Source organism: Chelonus insularis, unplaced genomic scaffold, assembly GCF_013357705.1.
Source record: "Chelonus insularis isolate UGA/USDA-ARS -01 unplaced genomic scaffold, ASM1335770v1 contig_94_pilon, whole genome shotgun sequence".
Classification (NCBI taxonomy): domain Eukaryota; kingdom Metazoa; phylum Arthropoda; class Insecta; order Hymenoptera; family Braconidae; genus Chelonus; species Chelonus insularis.
In genome coordinates, this window is record NW_023276783.1 from 2,519,804 (window position 1) to 2,541,468 (window position 21,665).

A 21,665-nucleotide genomic window follows, 5' to 3' on the forward strand; every position below is an offset into this window, starting at 1 on the left:
ATTTTAATAGGTGAGCATGACATTGAATTTTTTTTATAGATTAATTGATAACTAGTTAAACGTTAGTAATGAAATTATAATATGTGTATACGTAATTAAATGTAAACAGATGTGAAAGTTTTAAGTAAGACATTGATTAAAAATAAATATGTAAAAGATAGGTAGTATTTTGAATAATTTATTACATCATTTATTTATAAGAAAGTTTTTTTTTGCGATACAAATTAAATATTCCATAACAAGATTTTATAGAGTTATTAAAATATATTTTGTTACAGTGGTTTGATTACACTTCAAGTAGTCAATATTTTAAATAAATTACTTTGTACTTTCTGTTAATGTATCATTTAATTGTTGAAAGAAAGATATCGTTGGTTGATACAATAAAACTGGTGCATCAATGGCAAACATAAAGTCAATATGATTAAAAAATTCCATGGGTACTTTATAATTTAATTTTAAATTTGGTAATTCATTTGCTAATTTTGCTACATCGTTAGAATCAGCAAGTAAATCATTAGCACCATGAAAAATGGCCACAGGTACTTTTGTATTATTTAATTTATATTCAGGAGGCTCTAATTGACCATAAATTTCCATATTTTTTTTAGGATCATTATAATTGAATTTTTGAAATTTTTCTGCAAAGAAAAAAATTATTTATCAACTTTTTATTGAAATGTTTAAAACTTAAAAATAATGATCACAATTTATTTTACTTGAATTCATCATTTGACCATAATGGAAAAATTGCTTTATTGAACTTCCTGCTGGCAAATGACCTAAAATAACTGGTACCACAGTCTAAAATTCAAATTCAAAATTAATGATAATACATACAAAGCAATAAATAATAGGATACCAAATATAGTAATTAAAATTGTGAAATGTGAGAGGAATTTACTTTATTTATCTGAGCTGAATCATATCCAGTGATCATAAATAATGCATTGCTACAGATAACTTGATATAAGGATCGAGCCTCACAAGTGTTTCTTCCAATTCTAGTTAAAAGTGCATTGGTTGGTAAAAAGTCATGAATTTTTAACAACTCAAACGTACGCTGTTATAAAATACAAGATACAAAAACTAATTTAAATAACTTATATACACAAAAAAATACATAATAAAATGATTTTACTTACATAGATTGGTCGAGAAATTTTAGCAAAAAAATCAACAATAGGACTTTGAACATGTGAAACATAAACAATGGGTGCATATGCCGCAAACTTAATTACTTTATCATTGTATTCTGGCTTTTCAGACATCATAACAAAGAATGAAGTGGTACCTTGTGAATGAGCCAAATAGTAGAGTTTTTTGTGTTCAGTAACAGATAAAATATAGTCGATGCTTGCTGGTAAATCATAAACTCCCATTTCATGCCAACTAAAATCCCAAAATTTTGAATCCATTGTTGTCAAATTCTCATGTGCTTGTGAATATATATTTCCTCTAGAATTTCCCATCCATACATCATATCCTTCATCAGCAAGTATGTAGCCTGTATTTAAACACACACAGTCAACAGATGGAATTAAATTTCAACTTCAATGTTTGACTTTCTTTTGATAATTTACACTTAATGATTTCAATTACCCAGTCCTTTTTGTGGGCCTGTGAGTATCCAAATAGCAGAACTAGCTAAAATTCCATGCTGAAGGAAAACAACTGGTTTTTGAAGTTTTGATGATTCATTGATCTTACCAGTTATCCTGTGCATCGATAGCAAATAGCCATCAATTGTCTTTACTTCATGAGTCTCCACTTTGTAACCATATTTAGTAATTAATTGCGGCTATAATTTTTATCTTTTTTAAATTAATACTTGTAAACTATTAAAACTTATAATGCAAGTCTAGAATAATTTACCACATCCAAGTAAACATCAGGATGATTGATCATTTTTGAAAAGTCATCTATGGTTAGAGTTGGCATTACCATTGACTGAATTATACCCCAAGATTTCAAAACTTTTTCCTGAAATAATAAGGATTAATATATAATTTTCATGTCTTTCATTGTATTATTTATCTATATTTATATCGTTTAATTCTGTCGAAATGAAATTAACTATCTAATTAACTGTCTTACAACAATTTATTGTATCTTTTCTCGATTAGTAGATGTACGTTAACATATACACAGAATAGATAAACTATTACCAACTAAAGTATTTAAAATTGAGTAATAATTGCAAAAGTTTCTTAAGCAATGAGTTCAAGGCTTCAATACATTTATACACCTATAACTATGTTCTCAGTGAAATAATTTGTAATTGATCGTAATCAACTTTCAATGCTGCATAATACATGTTTACTATCAACAAAATAATAATGCAGTAAAAGTAAGAATGTGAGAATTTTTCATATTTTCATTAAAAGCATTTTGTAATTAAAGTAAATTAATTTATCCAAACTAATTTTATTTACTGACCTTAAGATCATGAATTGGTTTATTGTCAATAACAAAGTCTAATTTTTTTCCTAAAACATCCAAACTTTCAACAACTTTATTATAACCACCTGATGGAAAAAAATATATAATTTAAAATAAATGAATTTATTTTAAATAATATCTATTTCAATCATTATCTTACGTGTAAAATAACTTTTTCCTTTGTTGTAAATATTAATAGACCATTTTTTAATACTTTTAACTCCAGGAATTTTTTCCAACCATTCAGAAAATTTTGATTTTTCAGATTTGTGTGCTGAGATTCCAAAAAATTGGATAGAATCGTTATAATAACCCATCACTAGTAACTCAGGTTGATCAGTTGAGGCAAGTATATATTGAGCTATTTTTGCTAGTTTTTCTTTTTCCATTGTTTCATCTCTTGAAATAAATTTTTGAAGATAATTTAATAATTTTTCATATTAATTTTTTCAGGAAAAAAATTAATGGATCTACCGTACGATATTGAATGTTCGATGACACTTGAATTGCTTAATCCAAGCCAAATATCATAGCCTTGATCAACGAGTAAATAAACTGTAGAAAAAAATTAATTAAGTGTTTATTATACGTTCATTAAATGAGACGTTTCGAAAGGAAAATTATTATATTAGTTTTTAATAACTACCTACGGCAATAAGAGGTTTATTGGCAAAACAAGATTCTGAGTTACATAAAAAACCATGTTGAATTAAAGCAGGTCTTTTTCCATTACACTGAAATGATTTTGGACCACATGAGATTCTATAAAGTATTGTTGCATCGTTTTCCTTTTCATTTTTTACGGCGGATTCTGAATTTGGTAATACGTCTGGAAAGATATAGCGTTCTATCTTGTACTCTGGCAGAATATTTAACTACAAATATAAAAGGTATATCGATTTATTTATTTTATATTTACAATAATAAAAAATAGAATAATTATAAAAAAAAATTTGCACAATATTTTTCTTTCATTTGTGTAAACTCTAATTTATTAGTAACAATATTTTATGATTTTTAATCATTTGAAAATAATTTATTTTATACAATTAAACTTACAGTAGTGTTGTCACTAATATCAAAATAACTTTCAAATCGATCCCATGTTGAAATTGATCCAACACTGAAAATAATAATAATAAGAAACACGAAAACTTTAATAACTAAAACCATGATGTCTTCATTCAGTTATTACTGTTATTAAACTCAGAACATTCTTATTTGTTGTTTTTATGCATGAATTTTTAACTTACTGACGATATTTTGTAAACCTTTGACCCGTTGATAAAGTCACACAAACTCATTCATTCATTGTAGATACACAACGCTTGAACCATTGAATCACTTAATGACGAATAAGTTGAAGAAAAAGATCATTTATGACATGAAAAATTATTATACAAAAACATACATGTTTTTTGAAATTTATTGTAAAAACAATTAATTATTCTATAAAAATAACAATACTATTATGATTATTTACAGCTTAATTTAATTACTAATTTTCTAATTATCTTTAAAACGACGCATAATTCCAATGACTTTTTCATAAAGAAGTGGCTTTGCATGCGTTCCCCATAAATAATCTAAATGACCAAATGGTGAATGAGGTACTTTAATTTTAGCATAAACATTGGGTAATAAAGACTCCAATCTATTGACATCTTTAACATCTGATAACCAATCATTAGTACAGTAATGAAGTATCACAGGTATTTTTATCTTACTAAGATCATAATCTGGCGGTGTAAAGCGACCATATTTCCTTTTGTTTTCAATGAAACCGTAGTCATATTGTCTGAATTTATCTATAATCCAGATTATTTATAAATTATGAGTACTTAACAATAATACTTATCATTTAAAAAAAAAAGAAAGATTAATTAATACATACTTGATTTAATTAATTGACTATAATGAATGAGTTGTCGAGTTGCTGATCCAGCAGGAACATGACCAAGTATAGACGGTAATAAAGTTTTATTCATTTGGTCTGATCCGAAACCTGCCATCAGGAAAATGATGTTTTCACAAAGTGGTTGGGTCCATGCATCAGAATGACATATAAGTCGTTTTAACTGTTTCATAAATGCTTCTGTTGGATGAAATTCATACATTCCAAGCATATCCATCATAATCTGAAATATTTAAAGAATTGTTATAAAAATCTTACTAATCTTTTATTTATTTGTATCCAATTATCAATTAATACTCACGTTGATTGGCTTGTCAAATCTAGATAAAATTTGAAAGAAAGGACTGGTCATATGTTTTACAAAGGCAACTGGAGCGAGAGAAGACATACTAATTATTTTATCATTATATTGAGGATAAGTAGATACCATAACATAAAATGAAGTCGTTCCTTGACTATGGCCAACATAAAAGGTCTTTGTTGCATTAGTTTCTTTCAAAACATGATCAATCATTGCTGGAAGATCTCTAGTTCCTATTTCATGCCAGCTGAATAACCAATATTGTTTATCAAGAGTAGATAAATATTTGTGCTTTCTTGAGTAAAAATTACCACGAGCATTGCCCATCCATACATCATAGCCTTCATCAGCTAATAAATACGCTATAAAATGATCATTCAATAAATTATTAGTTATTATTATTTAAGTTTTTTTTAAAAATATTTTTTTCTTAATTCTCTAACCGAGAGCTTTTCCAGGTCCAGAAATAATCCAGTCAACAGAGCTGCTGAGTAATCCGTGCATTAAAAAAACAACTGGCTTATTGGCGGGACTTGGATTCCAGTGTGGTCCAGTAATCCTATGCATTTCTAACATGTAACCATCCAATGTTGTAACGGTATGAGTTTCTCCATGGTATCCGTATTTTGCTATTAATTGTCTCTAATTGAAAAAAGAAATTACTATATTAGTCAGCTAATAAAGTATATTTATGTTGATTGATTTTTTAAAAATATTTAATTATAAAAAAATAATTTATCTTATTTTCATGACTTACAGCGGTCAAATCTGCATCTTCATGTACGTGGGAATTACCAGTAATATGATCAAATAACCCAAAAGTCTCAGGATTAAGCTTTTGATCTGGCAAATAAGCTCTGGACTCTCCTAAGACTCCGACAAGTGCAAGCACGAGAAAATATTGTTTTCGAGCAGCCATGATCTAAATGGTCACTGTTCTGGTCAGTTTGATATTTGTTAATTTATACCTTACTTGAAGTGCATTTAACCCCTGATATCTTTATCATTCTGATTAGATTGATCAGATCAAAAAAAATGTATCAATTCATCTCTCTTAACTTTAGGCAACAGGTAAGTTTAAGAAGAGAATGGTATTATATTGTTTTTATTATTATGAATTATATAAGTATCAGAGATAATATTATGTTGAACAAGTATTGACATATCGAATATGATGAAATGATTGTATCTATTTTAATTGGAAATAAATATTAGAAACCTATACTTTTATCATTATCGCTACGAGAGATTTGATGATTATCTTATTGTGATCTCCATGTTTATTTAATCTTTCGACATTTTTTCAACTCAAAATATATCAAAATAATCATCAGTTAGTATTTCATTAAACTTTTATTCAACAATTTAATGACATTGTTTATCGTCAACATAATGACTAGAAATTTCTGTTTTAAAACAACAAACATTTTAATTTTAATTCAGTAATTCAAACAACATTTTTACCGTATAATTACATGTTTTAAATATATTAAATTAAAGAAAAAAAACAACTAGAATAAATATTATAATTATCGATATTGTGCAAAAAGTTGAAGTAGAGGCTCATAAACCAATTCACGTGCCAAATCACTCCACAAAAAATGATAATGATTGAATGAACCCCAAGGTACTTTGTAGTTTAAGACAACATTTCGTAGCTTTGAACTTAACAGTTCTACATCCTAAAATTGAAATTATATTATTTGATAATGAATTAATATTTTTTTTATTAATATATAATTAATAAAAGTTACCTTAGATGTTGCTAACCAATCGTTATCACTACTGAATAGTGCAATCGGTGCAGTTATTTTATATAACTCGTATTCTGGTGGTGTGAACGAATTATAAAGTCGTAAATTTTTTTCACTGTTCGCACCATAATCAAATTGTCGAAAATGTCCTTTCAATGAAATAAAATGTAATTAATATCTCAAGATTTTCAGTAAGCTGATGTATTTTATGTGAACTAACAATATTTTTTTTTCATTCCAGAATTGATTGAGAAATGAATTTATCATTAATTTACCTGGAAAAATATATCCTTGTCCAAAATGAACGACTTGTTTCCAAGAAGCTCCAGCAGGAACATGAGCAATAATAGTTGAAAAATTGGCCATGTCAAGTTCTTCAGGACTGAATCCCGCAACGAGAAAAAGAGAATTGCCACAGAGAACTGGAGTAAGCGAACTATTGTGGCAAAGTAAATTGTTAATAATTCTTACCCATGGTGAGCGTGGTCCATATTCTGGATAACCAAATTTTTCCCCGACCCACTAATATTTATATTTATTTAGGGAAAAAAATTTTATCTTAATCACCAATATTAACAACCATGAGATATTGATTAAAATCACAACGTACTACACCAAAGTATGTCAACTTGGTTAGTTGAGTAATTGGACCCCGCAGATTGCCGGTGAACGCTGCGGGTGCAAGGCCAGTAGCCAGTTTGATTTTTGCGTTGTATTCTGGTTTTAAAGAGGCCATTACACAAAATTGAGCGTTACCCTGAGAATGGCCAACATATAGAAGCTTAGAATATAATGTAGAATCCAATATATAATCAATCATTGCCGGTAAATCATAGAGACCGAGTTCATGAAAGCTAAAATAATTTAAAATTAATATCAGTGAGTATTAAATCATTTTTTAGTAATGATATTTTACCTAAAATCCCAGAAAGTACGATTTGATGTCTGAATGTGTCGATGACTTCTAGAATAAATATTTCCTCGGTTATTACCGAGCCATACATCGTAACCTTTATCTGCTAATATGTAGCCTGAAAAATAAGTGCGAAAATATTTAGAAACAATTTTTTTAGTGAAAGGTAGAATGTAGTGGTTGTCGGAAAACGAAACTTTTTAAACAGCAATAAATAACTATTAATCTAATGATATATTCAATACCATAGTATATTCAATATTTAGTGATTCTCAAAAATAATATTAAGTTAATTTAAAAGAAATGTTACCAAGAGCTTTGTCTGGACCAGTAAGAATCCAATCGGCAGAACTTCCGGCAAGACCATGTTGTAGAAGTACAGGAGTTTTACGATTAAATTTTTGCTCATCTCCATAATGATATTTTCCATGGGGTATTCGATGTAACTCTAATATGTAACCATCGTCAGTGACAACTTTATGAATTTCGATTGGATATCCATATTTTCTTGCTAAATGTGGCTAATTGGTAATATTTAAAATTATCACTATTTCCTTAAGATAACTAGTTTTATCATTTTTATTTTTTCTTATAATATTTACACTTTTATAGAATTAATAATTAGACCAGTTTTAACTATTTTATAACATTCAACAAATATTTGTTTACTGAAAATTTCGATAAAAAATAAAAATATATTCAATAATGATAACTTACAGTTTGCAAATAATCATCTGACTTCAAATCCAAAACATCAATGAGAGCTGACACAAGTCGAAAGACCAAAAGTAAAATTTGAAAAATACGTAGCAATGACATCCTGCAGATGAAGCAACTCTTTGTACGCGTAGTTCTCCGTGTCTTTATATAACTTGTACTAAAGTGCAATGACATACGCTAAGTATATAAGTGAGTGTAATGTAATTTCTATTGATTACCAATCTCTTTCCCTTCTTTTTTTCTTGATTATTATATTATACCCTCCCACATTTTTTGTGCCTTGAATGTTAGACATATCCTTCAAATGATCTTGGCAGATGTCAAGCTCATAATGATAATTAACTGGAAAGTTGGATAAGTAAAAAGTGTTCAAGTATTTCCTTATTTAAACTCTAATAGTGATCGTTTTTTTATTCTGCTTTTAGTAATCGCGTAAGGATGCGATCATATTTGTAAATCAACTGCCCTTATATCTATCAATCTGAAAAGCTGTTTCGAAATTAAACTTAGGTGCAAAGAGGTTGATACAAGGTCGATTGCATCAATATCGCTGATTAAAGATAATGCGTACTTGGTATTCCTAATATTGTACGATTATTCTTTTTTTAAATTCAATTGTTTTCATGATTAACAACTTGTCATTTCCAAATAATTTTGATAAAATCATAACGATAAGTAAAAGTAGTTGTTCTTTTTTTTATAATTAAAAGAAAAAGATTTTTTTTTATTATCAAACAATTATATTTACTTAAAAATCTAAATTTAAATAATTTTAAGATTAACTAATGAAAGCAACTGTTCTTATATAAAATCATAAATATTCAGCAAATGAATGATTTTTATAATAGTTTCTGTTATAGAAAACTAAAGTTTCTATAACATCATCATATAATTCTTTTGTAATATTATTTGAACCAATGAAATCTATGTGACCAAAGTTTGGAGTTGGTACTTCTTTTGCAACTGCTGCAGAAACTCGTGATAATACAGCTTCAACGTCCTAAAATAATTAATAAATGATTTGACCTTAATGTAATTATATCTTTTATAAGAACATGAATGAATTTGTTGATAGCTAAAACCTGTTTATTAGTAATGTCGTCACCCGAGCTATGATAGATAATCAGAGGAGTTGATATATTCTCTATAGGATATTCTGCTGGCTCAACATTATTGTATTTTCGGTGATTTTCATCAGATCCAAAATCATATTGGGTGAATTTTCCTGGTGAATATTTTACTTTAAATTTCAAAAGACTTAGATAAATATTAGTAAAAAGTATTATAAGAAGAATTAAAAGTACTTACTACGCAAAACTATTTGACCATAATGAATAATTGTTCTAATGGATGTTCCTTGGGGATAATGACTCCAAAATCGTTTGAGTGTTGGCTAAAATAATTTAAATGTAATTAAATTTAATCAATACATGAATCATATTTATTTATGAGTAATAAATAAATTTATCAGGTATTCAATGATAATAATAGCAAAAATTTTTAGTTTCATTTTAAATTACTGTAGATATATTAGAAAACAAATAATCAAATTAATCAAAACTCTTACCAAGTCTATGTTCAGATTATTTACACCAAAAATAAAGTCCATTAGTCTATGACACAATGATTGCACACTTCGATTCCAACATAATTTTAACCAAAATTCTGCAGTATTCAATTGCTTAGTTGATAGTCGAGGAAACAATTCAAAGAAATTGAAAAATTGAAATACTTTCTATTGAAAAAAAAAATTATAATTAAAAAAAATTTTATAGTAAAATGAAATAATAAAATGAATGTCTTTGTAAATTGGGCCAAAGTTATATGAAATATCTAAAATAACGATCCAATGTAGATCTTTGTTATTTTTTTTCTAAAAATATATATGAGCAAAAAGTATCTTTACTTCTAATTGATTGCCATAGCGAAGCATAAAATTGATGAAAAGTCCAGGTAATTCATGAGTAACTATTACAACAGGAGCCCATGCAAGAGCAACATTAACTTTAGTATTGTACTTTGGTCTTGTTGACAACAATACAAATTCTTCTGTTGCACCCATTGAGTATCCTATTAGAGATATTTTGGATTGTTGAGTTAATGATAGGATATAATCAATTGACGCTGGTAAATCATAAAATCCAATTTCATGCCAGCTGAAATGTTTTTTAAATTCCGATAAGTGATATTTTATTCACAGTTTGTTTGAAATAGTAGAGGTATTTTACTTACCTAAATTGCCAAAATTTTACGTCTTTATCCGAATAATTCCTGTGTCTCTTACAGTAAAAATTGCCACGAACATTCAACGCCCAAACATCAAATCCATTGTCTACTAATTGATAAGCTGTTATTAAATAACAAATTTTTTAATAATTTACAAATAATATACATAAAATTCATAATTATTTTATTAATATTATAAAACAGTTTGAATATTAAGTATTTAAATTTAAATTGACGGGTTCAATCTATCTTAATTTCTAACGTTTATTAATCAATTTCTAACTTTTTTTTCAATTTGCAACGTTATGGTCTCAAAAATAAAGTTAAATATTTACTTTCTAATATCTTTTTTTTATTTTTATGTTTAACTTACCTATGTCATATCTGGGTCCTCGAAGAACCCAAATGTCTGAAGCACCCATCAATCCATGTAGCAAAAGTACAACAGGTTTTCCAGGTCTAACAGGATTCTGAGGACCACCTGATATCCTGTGTAATAGCAAATAATATCCATCTTCTGTTATTACTTCGTGTTCTTCTGCAATATATCCTGTTTTAGTTACTAGATCAACCTGAAGAACAATCACTTTATTAATTAGTTGAAAATCAAATAGCACTTGAAATTTCTTACAAATGTTTCCAACTGGTGAATTTTATTATTTAGCAATTTATTCTGATCGGTAGTGAGAAAAGAAAACTTTCGGCTGCTAGCATTGGCACAACAAAAACATAAGATTGATAAAATAAAAAATAATTTATAGAAACTACTATTCATTTCGACTAGACAATGATGATTATTGAAAATAATTAAAACTTAAAAATTTTTATCTTTTATATTTTTCACATATTTTTAATAATGTTTTCATTTTTGAAAATTTTTTTGCAGTATTTATTAATTCATTAATATTTTTGTAATTTTACTTTTCAGATGTTTACGAGGCAAACTAACTTTTATAAATGATCTTGAACTGAATGCCTAACACAAAATTTAGTTTTTGTGATATGTCAAGATTTTTCTTTTATCCAAGTTTAACTATATACAGATGCTTAGCTTCATATATTAACTGTATGGGACCATTCGTAAAATGATGTCAGGCGCATATTTAATGAGCTAATCTTGTGAAGAGCTAACAGTGAAAAACGGTAAGGGCTTGATCATCAACATTTCTTAGTTTTTTTTTATAAATGCTATTTTATTTGTGGGATATCTGTCTGGTTTCTTTATAACGGTAAATAACATCTCATTATCTTTTTATAATATATAATAATTTACTTAGATTTTTTTTTTACATTAATCCCATGAATAATTTGTAATTGTACCGATGAGTCAGTTTTTCGTATCATGAATAAACAATAAAATGATTCAATCTTTTGAGTGTTTTATATTTATAAATAATTCTTCTTTAACTTGTTAAATTAAAAAACTAATAATTATTACATGCATTAGTTGGACGTATTCAAGCGAAAGAAAATCAAGTCTTCATTTCATTTGAATTAATATACCAATTAGGCACTAGAGGTCAGCAATCTCGATGCTGCGTGCGCAAGTTGACATTTCTTTCTTTCATTCTTTCTGTGTATGTTCTCAAACAACTGAAATATGGTGAGTAGATTCTAGTTTTAATTATCCATTTATTTTATTAACATCTTGATAATATTGTAAAAAAAGTCTTCATTATTATGACAATTTGATATTAATGAGTTTGTTTTAATTTACAGTCAGCTCATAAGACGTTTATTATCAAGCGCAAGCTTGCCAAAAAATTGAAACAGAACAGGCCTATTCCACAATGGGTTAGAATGCGAACTGGCAATACAATCCGGTATAATTTTAATTTTTTAAGTCTTCTGTATAACAAATTCAATAGAAAGCTATGCACGTAGTCAATAATTCTATAATTCTTTAACAAGGCTGATAATTTTTTGTGAATTTGTTTCCTTTGCAAAAACCAAACATAACCTTAAATAACTTTTGTACACAATACACAGTAACATCTAATAAATTTTTTTTTTCTAGATACAATGCTAAAAGGAGACATTGGAGGAGAACAAAACTCAAGCTTTAAGCCCGTGGAATGGATATATTTTATAATGGAAATTAACAATACGTTCATTAATAAAATAATGTCAATTTAAACTTATTGTAAGGTCTATTCATTCAAAAGTAGTTATATTGATTTCAAATTACTTTTAAACAGAAAAGGAAAATGAAAAAACTTTGATATTTTTGTTTTATAAGCCATTTATAAATCTAATTAATACACATTAAAGAGCATTGCCAATTTTACGTTCACGTAATTTAGCTTTGTAATCTTCTAGTAACTGTTCTTTAGTTTTTGGTTCAGGGAGATAATAATTTTTCGGCGGTTTTCCCTCTTCTAGTAGTACAAAGTAATGAACATGTCGGTATAATATTTTTGACATTCTCATTTTTCCACGTCTTTTCATACCTTTAACTGTTACTCCTTTTGTAGCAAAAGATTCAGCTATGCAATAAAATGGATGTTACTAGAGAAGAACAAAATTCATCGATAATAGTAGGAGATTGATTGAAAAATATACTTACAAACCCATAAATTACTTTTGAATTCGACATTATGTTTTTCTACAGCCATTTGCTGAGCTTCTAGAATTGTTTCTTTAGCAGCTGCTGCACCTTTTTTCGCACAAAAACTCAACTGTTTAATTGCTTCATCAACAGAAAGACCTCTGACTAAAGAGGCCACGTACCACATAGTTTTTGGACTGTATTTAATATTTGTTTTCATGTGAGCAACAAACTAAAAAAAACATGAAGTATATTACAGAACTTTTGTATTTAAATAAAATAGTGAATCGAATGGATATTTAAATATATATATATAGAATGAAGTTAATTATTTTACAGGAGAGTAATGATATTTACCGCTGGTCGACGTTCTTCTCCAGGTTCTTGGGGTGGATAAACATAATTATTTCGATTTACAAATTCTATCGGTCCTTCTTCATATTCTTCACGTATTTTTGTAAATTTATTCGCAACAGGTATAATTAGTCTATTAGCCGAATAGTTATCAATTTTTAATAAACAATTGGCCGATAAACTGCTCAAACATTTCCTGAACATTTTGACCTGGAAAATGACATTGATCAACAGATTAAAGATGGTCAACAAATACAGATATATGGGCTATACAAAATAATAAAAAGACATTTTATCAAGAGACACGTTTATTTTAGTAGTGTCTCGAGCGCCAAGTATGAATAGCGGTGACGAAGGCACTACCGTGTCTCTATTCCGCTCAGATTAGCGCTTTTGAGGTTATGCTCCTTTAAAATTCTAATTTCTCTGCAATAATGACATAAACTTTATTAAAAAATCTTTGAAAACCCCATTAATTAGCTACGACAATAAATTGTAATTGCTATTGTGTCCTGAAAATCATTCATTTGCAAAAATAAAAATTGGCCACGCCCCTTGGACCGCATTTTAAGTAAAAAGAATCTTTTTCCTTAAAAGTACGACTTTTTTTTATAAGTTGGTACTACCATGAAGTTGCTGCATGATTATAGAAAATATTATGTTGGTAAAAAACGAAAGAATTACTGAGGCGCCAAATTATGAATGTAAATTTTTGCAATTATTGCAATAACAATGAAGTAAAGTACAACCAAATGAACATTGTCATTTTACAGTTCAATGTCTTGTTCCAGATATTACACATCAAAAAGAAAAAAAGAAAAAGAAGAGGAGTTGGAAAAGAAAAGGGTTCGACAAATTATTAAAAATATTAGGAGAAAATTAAATAGATTTAAAATCATGTTTTCATGTTTTTTTGAATTTTTCATATTCTGAGGTACAGATAAATTAAAATATATACTTTTTTTGGTAAATAAATAAAAAAATATAAAAAAAAATAATCAATGAATATTCTACTAATCATAATGAATATACTTTATATCTAATAAATACATGTACTAGAGGATGATTGAATAAATAAACACAATAAACGGTTAAAATTGTTTCTACTCTACCAACATTGTAAATTTACTGCTAGCACATTTCGAAAGGGGCACAAATGTTATATGACCAAAATGTTCAGGGACAGTATAGTTCTGGTATAAATGTCGCTCCAGTACAATAGTATAAGGCATTAAAGACGCAACAGTTAAAATTACGTTAAAATTATTAATAATTTTTTTCAAAATTACTTTTTATTTGAATTGAGTTTTTGGGAAAATTCTAAATACAGATTTACAGAAGAATTCAAATAGTTATCCTGTTAACTTTTGATTCACTCTCATGTGAATGCAGCATGAATCTTCTGTCTACTTACGACTTCATTCTGAACGGTCAATTTCCCCCCTAAAGAAAACCAAAAAAATTTAAGATAGAATTTAAAATTTATGTGTTCATATGAATTATTGCACTAATTATTTTACTTACATCTCCTCACTTGTTACTTTTTAGATTTTATAAGTTAAAATCAAAAAAGGCGCAAAAATCTAACATGCCGGAAAATTTAAGGTGCCGCTTCTAATTCTGAACCTGCGTGGATGTTATGCGCGACGATCGATCGTACATCCCGCGCTGTCATTATGCTGTGTCGGTATTATGCCGACCGAGTTTTTCGGTATCGAAAACGACAAATATTTATGTACATTTTAAGTTGATAGGTAATACATAAAATGTAATACCGATGATTTTATGTTTTGAAAAAAATCGTTTTACGTTTTTTAAAAACGAATTTATGTCCTTCAATCACTAATTTTGTTTATATCTCAAGATCGGTAAGAGATAACAATTTTTTTTTATTGAGTTGATAGTTAAATACTACCAGACTGAAGACTATTATACAGTACCGGACATAAATGCTGTGTGATTTTCTATAGGACGGTATAAGAAAATCGCCTGTAGAACCCTTAAAAAATTGAACAGCATTTATGTCTGGTACTGTACTATCTATACACAGATAGTGATGTCTGTTCTAAAATTCCATGTCGTAGTAACCAAAATTATCCCAAAATTATAACCATTTCCGGTTTCACCGCCATTTTGGTTCTAAAGTCGTTGGAATAAATTGTGATTTAAGGTCAAATTTCGGAACACCGGAACGTACAGAATAACCACCAATCAACAAAATCGGAAAATTTTCTTCTCTAACCTCAAAAATAGAAAAAATCGTATTTATGCTTGGATCAGAAAATGAGGGTGTCATTAGAAAGAGGGGGAGGAGACGGTTTCCAAACACTGGCTATCGACTGTATTCATCTTAGCAAAGCTTTTTTTTCTGAACATAACTGGTGGCAAGAGAAGTTATAATAGCTATTATTAGATGCCGGGTTGGCGTGCCATCTTGTGGTCATTTTTATGAATGCTGACAGCATTTCTTAGCTCTCATATGGACTGAACTCGTGTACTGGTCTCTCTTCTTAGACCGCGATTATGCTTTTTTTTTGAGAGGAGAGACGGATGTGTAAATGCTTGTAACTGAATTGTATAAACATGTACGTTCTCAGTTTGCTATATATTTGTGTATGTGTGCTTATCCGATAAAATACCGGTGTACCATACTCAATACAAAATATTTATCTATGTAATAAGTATAATACAATGAATTTAACTTTTTGTACAATGCAAAAGTTCTAGTCGAATTGATAATCATATTTAAACGCATCAACATTTTGATTGATATTCGGAATATAGACTACTAACGCTGCTATTGAACGTCGATATGTTGCCTTTTGTTGCTACACTTTTATTAATTTAACACACAACATTGTGTATTGAATTTTTTTTTTGAATTACATTTATTTATTGTCTTCTTGATTATAACAAATATAATACTCTATTCTTGGATATTACAATAATTTCTATTTTTTAATAATCACAAATAAATAAAGACTCGTATTGTTCACTTGAGCGGACATGTAAAGAGAGATAGTTTCATTAATCAACGATTAATTATTCAATTTAATACGGATTGTACATATTCAAGAATTATTAGTAAGTATTTTAGTACGACTTACGCATATTTCCAGTATGTTTATTTAATAATTGTAGCAAGAAATCATTCATTTATTTTTCTCAATAAAAAAATCTTGTATCAATGCCTATCACGAAGTCACAACGTAACCTATAAAAACATTTTTGACGATTAATTTATCACTAAATTAGTATTATCACACCAAAAACAGCCCTAACGGACTTCACAAAAATACGCGCCAAGTATGAATAACGAAGACGATAATCATCGTTCATCAGATGCGATTTCTATAAAACTTTTTATGCGAACAACTACAAAAATGCATGAAATCATTGCAGCCAAGTATTTAAACATAAAGATTAATTATATTTAATAAAATAAAATAGAAATGTTTTTTTATTTTCGTTAAATTATTATGTAATTTTCTACATAAATCAAAGACAAACTCTTTATAATAAGATGAAAAAGAAATTCAATACATGAAAAAAGTTGACAGCCTTATTACGTATTAAAATTTTAAAAATAGAAAAAAAATTGAATTAAAAAAAAATTTCTCTTTTTTTATAAAAATTTATTTAAACACATTTAACTTGGCGTGGCTATCGATTATATGAACCATCTAATCAATTATCGTTTTATCTACAGCTGTAAGAGCCACGCCAAGTTAATTGTGTTTAAAAAAATTTTTATAAAAAAGAGAAATTTTTTTTTAATTCAATTTTTTTTTCTATTTTTAAAATTTTAATACGTAATAAGGCTGTCAACTTTTTTCATGTATTGAATTTCTTTTTCATCTTATTATAAAGAGTTTGTCTTTGATTTATGTAGAAAATTACATAATAATTTAACGAAAATAAAAAAACATTTCTATTTTATTTTATTAAATATAATTAATCTTTATGTTTAAATACTTGGCTGCAATGATTTCATGCATTTTGTAGTTGTTCGCATAAAAAAGTTTTATAGAAATCGCATCTGATGAACGATGATTATCGTCTTCGTTATTCATACTTGGCGCGTATTTTTGTGAAGTCCGTTAGGGCTGTTTTTGGTGTGATAATACTAATTTAGTGATAAATTAATCGTCAAAAATGTTTTTATAGGTTACGTTGTGACTTCGTGATAGGCATTGATACAAGATTTTTTTATTGAGAAAAATAAATGAATGATTTCTTGCTACAATTATTAAATAAACATACTGGAAATATGCGTAAGTCGTACTAAAATACTTACTAATAATTCTTGAATATGTACAATCCGTATTAAATTGAATAATTAATCGTTGATTAATGAAACTATCTCTCTTTACATGTCCGCTCAAGTGAACAATACGAGTCTTTATTTATTTGTGATTATTAAAAAATAGAATTATTGTAATATCCAAGAATAGAGTATTATATTTGTTATAATCAAGAAGACAATAAATAAATGTAATTCAAAAAAAAAATTCAATACACAATGTTGTGTGCTAAATTAATAAAAGTGTAGCAACAAAAGGCAACATATCGACGTTCAATAGCAGCGTTAGTAGTCTATATTCCGAATATCAATCAAAATGTTGATGCGTTTAAATATGATTATCAATTCGACTAGAACTTTTGCATTGTACAAAAAGTTAAATTCATTGTATTATACTTATTACATAGATAAATATTTTGTATTGAGTATGGTACACCGGTATTTTATCGGATAAGCACACATACACAAATATATAGCAAACTGAGAACGTACATGTTTATACAATTCAGTTACAAGCATTTACACATCCGTCTCTCCTCTCAAAAAAAAAGCATAATCGCGGTCTAAGAAGAGAGACCAGTACACGAGTTCAGTCCATATGAGAGCTAAGAAATGCTGTCAGCATTCATAAATGACCACAAGATGGCACGCCAACCCGGCATCTAATAATAGCTATTATAACTTCTCTTGCCACCAGTTATGTTCAGAAAAAAAAGCTTTGCTAAGATGAATACAGTCGATAGCCAGTGTTTGGAAACCGTCTCCTCCCCCTCTTTCCAATGACATCCTCAATTTTCTGATCCAAGCATAAATACGATTTTTTTCTATTTTTGAGGTTAGAGAAGAAAATTTTCCGATTTTGTTGATTGGTGGTTATTCTGTACGTTCCGGTGTTCCGAAATTTGACCTTTAATAACAATTTATTCCAACGACTTTAGAACCAAAAATGGAGGTGAAACCGGAAATGGCTATAATTTTGGGATAAATTATGCTCGGATCATAATTTTGACAATTGCATTGGAAAGCTCTTGCTTTCAGGAATCTATTGATATGCTTGCTGTCCATGTACCTTCCATAGATCGCGAGTTATCGCCGAAAAACGAAGCTATGCTCCAATAAAACATAAGAAAACCTTTAAACGCTCATAACTCGAAAACTAAGCGAGATACGGCATTTTTGACGGGGATATCCTATAGGGGGGATCGAATTTTTCACTGAGGTCCAGATCTTCAATATGAGCCCTCGATCAACCCCGTAGCATCATTAACATAGAAGTTATGCATATTTTTATGTTTTGCCGTTTTTCAAGAATATCTTTCGATCTATTCAACTAAATATAGTCGATAGCCAGTGTTTGGAAACCGTCTCCTCCCCCTCTTTCCAATGACATCCTCAATTTTCTGATCCAAGCATAAATACGATTTTTTTCTATTTTTGAGGTTAGAGAAGAAAATTTTCCGATTTTGTTGATTGGTGGTTATTCTGTACGTTCCGGTGTTCCGAAATTTGACCTTTAATAACAATTTATTCCAACGACTTTAGAACCAAAAATGGAGGTGAAACCGGAAATGGCTATAATTTTGGGATAAATTATGCTCGGATCATAATTTTGACGATTGCATTGGAAAGCTCTTGCTTTCAGGAATCTATTGATATGCTTGCTGTCCATGTACCTTCCATAGATCGCGAGTTATCGCCGAAAAACGAAGCTATGCTCCAATAAAACATAAGAAAACCTTTAAACGCTCATAACTCGAAAACTAAGCGAGATACGGCATTTTTGACGGGGATATCCTATAGGGGGGATCGAATTTTTCACTGAGGTCCAGATCTTCAATATGAGCCCTCGATCAACCCCGTAGCATCATTAACATAGAAGTTATGCATATTTTTATGTTTTGCCGTTTTTCAAGAATATCTTTCGATCTATTCAACTAAATATAGTCGATAGCCAGTGTTTGGAAACCGTCTCCTCCCCCTCTTTCCAATGACATCCTCAATTTTCTGATCCAAGCATAAATACGATTTTTTTCTATTTTTGAGGTTAGAGAAGAAAATTTTCCGATTTTGTTGATTGGTGGTTATTCTGTACGTTCCGGTGTTCCGAAATTTGACCTTTAATAACAATTTATTCCAACGACTTTAGAACCAAAAATGGAGGTGAAACCGGAAATGGCTATAATTTTGGGATAAATTATGCTCGGATCATAATTTTGACAATTGCATTGGAAAGCTCTTGCTTTCAGGAATCTATTGATATGCTTGCTGTCCATGTACCTTCCATAGATCGCGAGTTATCGCCGAAAAACGAAGCTATGCTCCAATAAAACATAAGAAAACCTTTAAACGCTCATAACTCGAAAACTAAGCGAGATACGGCATTTTTGACGGGGATATCCTATAGGGGGGATCGAATTTTTCACTGAGGTCCAGATCTTCAATATGAGCCCTCGATCAACCCCGTAGCATCATTAACATAGAAGTTATGCATATTTTTATGTTTTGCCGTTTTTCAAGAATATCTTTCGATCTATTCAACTAAATATAGTCGATAGCCAGTGTTTGGAAACCGTCTCCTCCCCCTCTTTCCAATGACATCCTCAATTTTCTGATCCAAGCATAAATACGATTTTTTTCTATTTTTGAGGTTAGAGAAGAAAATTTTCCGATTTTGTTGATTGGTGGTTATTCTGTACGTTCCGGTGTTCCGAAATTTGACCTTTAATAACAATTTATTCCAACGACTTTAGAACCAAAAATGGAGGTGAAACCGGAAATGGCTATAATTTTGGGATAAATTATGCTCGGATCATAATTTTGACGATTGCATTGGAAAGCTCTTGCTTTCAGGAATCTATTGATATGCTCGCTGTCCATGTACCTTCCATAGATCGCGAGTTATCGCCGAAAAACGAAGCTATGCTCCAATAAAACATAAGAAAACCTTTAAACGCTCATAACTCGAAAACTAAGCGAGATACGGCATTTTTGACGGGGATATCCTATAGGGGGGATCGAATTTTTCACTGAGGTCCAGATCTTCAATATGAGCCCTCGATCAACCCCGTAGCATCATTAACATAGAAGTTATGCATATTTTTATGTTTTGCCGTTTTTCAAGAATATCTTTCGATCTATTCAACTAAATATAGTCGATAGCCAGTGTTTGGAAACCGTCTCCTCCCCCTCTTTCCAATGACATCCTCAATTTTCTGATCCAAGCATAAATACGATTTTTTTCTATTTTTGAGGTTAGAGAAGAAAATTTTCCGATTTTGTTGATTGGTGGTTATTCTGTACGTTCCGGTGTTCCGAAATTTGACCTTTAATAACAATTTATTCCAACGACTTTAGAACCAAAAATGGAGGTGAAACCGGAAATGGCTATAATTTTGGGATAAATTATGCTCGGATCATAATTTTGACGATTGCATTGGAAAGCTCTTGCTTTCAGGAATCTATTGATATGCTTGCTGTCCATGTACCTTCCATAGATCGCGAGTTATCGCCGAAAAACGAAGCTATGCTCCAATAAAACATAAGAAAACCTTTAAACGCTCATAACTCGAAAACTAAGCGAGATACGGCATTTTTGACGGGGATATCCTATAGGGGGGATCGAATTTTTCACTGAGGTCCAGATCTTCAATATGAGCCCTCGATCAACCCCGTAGCATCATTAACATAGAAGTTATGCATATTTTTATGTTTTGCCGTTTTTCAAGAATATCTTTCGATCTATTCAACTAAATATAGTCGATAGCCAGTGTTTGGAAACCGTCTCCTCCCCCTCTTTCCAATGACATCCTCAATTTTCTGATCCAAGCATAAATACGATTTTTTTCTATTTTTGAGGTTAGAGAAGAAAATTTTCCGATTTTGTTGATTGGTGGTTATTCTGTACGTTCCGGTGTTCCGAAATTTGACCTTTAATAACAATTTATCCCAACGACTTTAGAACCAAAAATGGAGGTGAAACCGGAAATGGCTATAATTTTGGGATAAATTATGCTCGGATCATAATTTTGACGATTGCATTGGAAAGCTCTTGCTTTCAGGAATCTATTGATATGCTTGCTGTCCATGTACCTTCCATAGATCGCGAGTTATCGCCGAAAAACGAAGCTATGCTCCAATAAAACATAAGAAAACCTTTAAACGCTCATAACTCGAAAACTAAGCGAGATAC

At 29.4% G+C, this 21,665-nt stretch overlaps 5 protein-coding genes across 7 annotated transcripts; 1 reads left to right on the top strand and 4 right to left on the bottom strand.

Moving 5' to 3' along the window:
- Positions 1 to 198: 198 nt before the first annotated feature.
- On the bottom strand, positions 199 to 3,712 carry LOC118073042 (lipase 3-like). 2 transcript variants are annotated; one of them, XM_035093326.1, is made up of 11 exons: positions 3,502 to 3,712; positions 3,089 to 3,317; positions 2,922 to 2,997; positions 2,603 to 2,841; positions 2,440 to 2,489; positions 1,876 to 1,983; positions 1,603 to 1,801; positions 1,146 to 1,507; positions 905 to 1,063; positions 720 to 804; positions 199 to 641 (listed from the first exon to the last, which is right to left on the bottom strand). In XM_035093326.1, the coding sequence occupies exons 1-11, from the start codon at positions 3,613 to 3,615 to the stop codon at positions 319 to 321; spliced, it is 1,944 nt and encodes a 647-aa protein (XP_034949217.1). In that variant the 5' UTR covers positions 3,616 to 3,712; the 3' UTR covers positions 199 to 318. The 2 variants fall into 2 exon arrangements, with proteins under 2 accessions (XP_034949217.1, XP_034949216.1); XM_035093325.1 differs by having other exon boundaries at positions 2,440 to 2,528.
- A 139-nt stretch (positions 3,713 to 3,851) lies between these two features.
- On the bottom strand, positions 3,852 to 8,213 carry LOC118072912 (uncharacterized). The gene is made up of 12 exons (XM_035093081.1): positions 8,043 to 8,213; positions 7,636 to 7,846; positions 7,329 to 7,443; positions 7,023 to 7,266; positions 6,688 to 6,934; positions 6,413 to 6,561; positions 6,194 to 6,340; positions 5,416 to 5,580; positions 5,102 to 5,300; positions 4,659 to 5,020; positions 4,337 to 4,580; positions 3,852 to 4,250 (listed from the first exon to the last, which is right to left on the bottom strand). Exons 1-12 carry the CDS (start codon positions 8,142 to 8,144, stop codon positions 3,949 to 3,951), a joined length of 2,487 nt encoding a protein of 828 aa, XP_034948972.1. The 5' UTR covers positions 8,145 to 8,213; the 3' UTR covers positions 3,852 to 3,948.
- An 815-nt stretch (positions 8,214 to 9,028) lies between these two features.
- Positions 9,029 to 11,729, bottom strand: LOC118073043 (gastric triacylglycerol lipase-like). The gene is made up of 7 exons (XM_035093327.1): positions 11,710 to 11,729; positions 10,645 to 10,843; positions 10,278 to 10,392; positions 9,952 to 10,201; positions 9,613 to 9,780; positions 9,354 to 9,438; positions 9,029 to 9,270 (listed from the first exon to the last, which is right to left on the bottom strand). The coding sequence occupies exons 1-7, from the start codon at positions 11,713 to 11,715 to the stop codon at positions 9,038 to 9,040; spliced, it is 1,056 nt and encodes a 351-aa protein (XP_034949218.1). The 5' UTR covers positions 11,716 to 11,729; the 3' UTR covers positions 9,029 to 9,037.
- A 43-nt stretch (positions 11,730 to 11,772) lies between these two features.
- RpL39 (ribosomal protein L39) lies at positions 11,773 to 12,412 on the top strand. The gene is made up of 3 exons (XM_035093331.1): positions 11,773 to 11,874; positions 11,991 to 12,094; positions 12,289 to 12,412. Exons 1-3 carry the CDS (start codon positions 11,872 to 11,874, stop codon positions 12,335 to 12,337), a joined length of 156 nt encoding a protein of 51 aa, XP_034949222.1. The 5' UTR covers positions 11,773 to 11,871; the 3' UTR covers positions 12,338 to 12,412.
- An 81-nt stretch (positions 12,413 to 12,493) lies between these two features.
- mRpL22 (mitochondrial ribosomal protein L22) lies at positions 12,494 to 18,010 on the bottom strand. Of its 2 annotated transcripts, none has more exons than XM_035093328.1 (4): positions 17,969 to 18,010; positions 13,177 to 13,383; positions 12,838 to 13,051; positions 12,494 to 12,757 (listed from the first exon to the last, which is right to left on the bottom strand). In XM_035093328.1, exons 1-4 carry the CDS (start codon positions 17,993 to 17,995, stop codon positions 12,537 to 12,539), a joined length of 669 nt encoding a protein of 222 aa, XP_034949219.1. In that variant the 5' UTR covers positions 17,996 to 18,010; the 3' UTR covers positions 12,494 to 12,536. The 2 variants fall into 2 exon arrangements, with proteins under 2 accessions (XP_034949219.1, XP_034949221.1); XM_035093330.1 differs by lacking the exon at positions 17,969 to 18,010 and adding an exon at positions 17,471 to 17,624.
- Between the last annotated feature and the right edge of the window lie 3,655 nt (positions 18,011 to 21,665).